We start from the raw sequence: 3,520 nt of genomic DNA, 5'->3' as shown, positions 1-3,520 counted from the left end.
GAAAGAGATGGCTCTGTTTTCTCCATGAAGGCAGTTACTTGTGTCAGTTCCCAGGAATCCAGTGTGATTTCAGTGAGGTGCTTCTGAGTGTGACTAGTAACTACTGAGCATTTTTTGTGTCTTTATTATTGGATTATTGGCCACACAAATCAAATATGATTATATATCATCTTTGGAGAGATGTCTGTTCAGATACTTTGCCCATTTTTCTTTTGTCTTTTTATTATTGAGTTGTAAGAGTTCTTTGATATATTCTACAGACAGGTCCCTTATTGGAGATATGATTTGCAAATAGTTTCTCCCATTATATAGATTGTCTTTTCACTTTGATGGTGTCCTTTGAAGCACAAAAGTTTTTAATTTTGATGACTCCCAATTCATCTATTTTTTTTTTTTTTTTTTTGCTTGTGCTTTGGTATCATATCTAAGAATCCATGTCAGCCCATGCCATGAAGATTTACTTGTATGTTTTCTTCCAATAGCTTACGTTTAGGACTCTGACCCATTTTGACTTTCTATATATAGTGTGTGGTGTACAGGTATTTCATGTTTAACTCTTTTACATATTTAGATAATTTACTGCTTTTTCAAAAAAGTTTTAAAATCTTCAAGGGATCTCTAAACTGTGCAAGTAGATTGACAAAAATCTTCTGTATTAAAAGCACCTTAAAGCATTAGGCCAGTGTTTATCATCTTCTTGAAATGTAAGAGAATACAGGATCCTCTACTTACAACATGCTCTTTATTTTAGCCAGTGGTTCTGTCCTCCCACCACCATGCCCTCAAAGCATGCTGCCACCAGGACTGCCGACCAGGGCTGGTTCTTCAGTGTTAGTTAGGGATCTACATTGTCTGTCAGCAGGATGGTAAAACAATAGAAAAAATAATAAATAATATGGTTGCCATTGGTTGGGTTGCACTCTACACCATAACCCAGTAGGGGAATGGGACATTCTGGTTAAGTAAAAGTTCTGATCTATTACTTTTCACAGTGCCTTTTGTTAGAGCATTTAATATTTCTGAAATTCAGGGAACCCAAACTGTGAGATCAAAGTATGTAAGGAGAAACTAGTCCTATTACAAGCGAACATCAGAAATGTACCTTGTGAAAAGGATGTAGTGCCAGCAGTAAACGCTGTTTCCTCACTGTGCCATTGCAGGTTTATTTGAAATACAGCAGTGTCCCAGAGGGAAGCACTGCAACTTCCTTCACGTGTTCAGAAATCCCAACAATGAGTTTTGGGAAGCGAATCGAGACATCTACCTATCTCCAGATCGGACTGGCTCCTCCTTTGGGAAGAGCTCAGAGAGGAGGGCGAGGCTGGGCCCCCACGACGACTACTACAGCAGGAGGAGGAGGAGGAGGAGGAGGAGCCCTGGGCTGGCCCACTCCTACAAGAGGAACGGGGAGGCCGACCGGAAGAGGAGTAGTCGTCACGGGGCCAAGAAACCTCACAAACACAGGTCCAGAAGCCGGGGAAGGCACAGTTCCCGAAGCAGAGGAAGAAAAAGGGACCGCATCCGTGGTCGGGGCAGCCGGAGCCACAGCCGCAGGAGCCGCAGCCAGAGCTCCTCCAGGTCCAGGAGCCATGGCGGGAGGAGGTCAGGGAGCAGAGACTGAACTCTTCAGAGCCCCAAATCCAAATAAACTTACTGTGTTTTTCAGTGATTGTACACCTTATTTATTATGGCGGCTACATACTTGGATGGAGGGCTCTCAGCTCATGTGGCTTACCAAGTCTGGCAAAACTGTATGTAGACTGGAACCCTGTTTTAAAATATTTTTATTCTCTGATAATCACAGTGTGTTTAGTATAGAGAACCTAGAAAACATAAAATGTATACAGCGCCAAAATTACTTATAATCCTGACCCTGAAGATAACCAATTAACACTGCAGCATTACTTTAAGTCTTTTTTTCTGAGTATATGAGTGTGTACACATTTTTTTTACACAAAGATCATGGCTGTAGTTGAAATGTTTTCTTCACACCAAACATTGTCCTGTTTCATCAAGCCCTAGTCTGTTTTACTCACTGCATAGTGTGGATCTATGTTTATTAAGTCATGTCCCTATTGTTGGATTTTTAAGTTATTTTAAGTTTTGCACTATTAAAGAATCCCATGCTATAAACAGTCCTGTGGTGGATTTTCTTAAATACTTTCACCCATTTCTGATCATTGCCTTAGTATAAATTATATCAAGAGAAAGTATTTCCAAATTGCCGTCCATAAAGACTACAAAAAATTTTACGCTGTCAACAATAAATTTTGCTGTTCCTATGCCAAATTACTTTTCCAGTTTACTTTGCCAGTTTGGAAAATTTTTTGGTTTACTTATCTCTGTACATGTAAGCTAAGACAAACACTTTCTGTATTTAATGGGCATTCAGTTTGGTTGTTTGCCCCTTATTGTTGGATTTTTTACATGTTAATAGCTGAACAGTTCTTTACTTTAAAATTCACTTTCTTAAAGTACTAAAGAGTTAGTTGTTTCCCCACCCTCCTCCCCCATAGTTTTCCATTAGGGCATTCATCTATTTTGTATTGTGTTACAGAGTTCATTGCTGAATATGCCAGATGCTAAAGCAATTGATTAAAAAAAAAAAGTGCTCAGAGAAACTTGTTGAAAAAAACATTAGGGAATTCCCTGGTGGTCCAGTGGTTAGGACCCCTAGCTCTCACAGCCAAGGGTTCGATTCCCTGGTTGAGAAACTAAAATCACACAAATTGTGCAGCACAGCCAAGAAAAAAAGAAAAATTGATTTGTTCCAAAATATAAATGCCTAAAAAATTATTGAAAAATTTCTGTAAGTATCTACAGGATTCACTAATACTGAACAGTTCTCACTAAATTCAAAAATTTTCAATCCTTTCCTAAATACAGATGAGATAATAATAAAATGTGGCATTCAAAGCTGAACATTCATTTTAATAGATCAAGAAGGAAAGAACAAGATGAACATCAGCTTGTTTTCAAGGTAATTGACTTTTCCCTCAAGTGTTAATGGGTAGCGTGAGAGGGATGGAAGGAAGTAGTTTTTAAACCTCTGACTGGGTCATTACTCTGTTAAATATCCATCAGTCTTTTGTGTATTCCTTTGAACTTGTATTTTTATAAACTTATAATTTGATTACTATTTATGATTCAAAAATTGCAACTCTACATTGCCAGCTCTACATTGCCATAGGCCTGTTTTCAGTGAAGAGATTACCTGCATTGTTAGAGGCTCTTTAAGTCTACACATACATTTTTTTAATTGCACACATCTTTTATTTTTAGCAGACTAGCAACTTTGATATGGTAGTTGTTTCCTCCTCCTTAAATATCCTTTTGATTATTTTCCTATAAAGATATTTTATTCCAGAAATCAGAGTATACTTTAAAAAAAACTCCACATTATTTTTATGTAACATTTCCTATCTGTAGTTAATAGGCAGCCCCTTAAGTATCAAGATAACCAAAGCTTTGCTTTGGTACTTATACTATGCAGTAATTTGCTTATACCCATCCATCTCAG

General features: G+C 37.8%; 1 protein-coding gene across 1 annotated transcript in view; it reads left to right on the top strand.

Annotated features, from left to right (window-relative positions):
* ZRSR2 (zinc finger (CCCH type), RNA-binding motif and serine/arginine rich 2) overlaps nucleotides 1-3,429 on the top strand; it is a 25,787-nt gene extending 22,358 nt beyond the window's left edge. Inside the window, exon 11 of the mRNA XM_010858784.1 lies at nucleotides 1,161-3,429. Within this exon, the coding sequence (XP_010857086.1) occupies nucleotides 1,161-1,621 (461 nt within the window). The 3' untranslated portion in view covers nucleotides 1,622-3,429. The remainder of the gene's footprint in view (nucleotides 1-1,160) is intronic.
* The last annotated feature ends 91 nt before the right edge of the window (nucleotides 3,430-3,520 follow it).

Source organism: Bison bison, unplaced genomic scaffold (assembly GCF_000754665.1).
Source record: "Bison bison bison isolate TAMUID 2011002044 unplaced genomic scaffold, Bison_UMD1.0 scf7180017855362, whole genome shotgun sequence".
NCBI lineage: Eukaryota > Metazoa > Chordata > Mammalia > Artiodactyla > Bovidae > Bison > Bison bison.
Note: the sequence above shows the minus strand (reverse complement) of the source record. Positions and strands in the feature narration are given on the sequence as shown.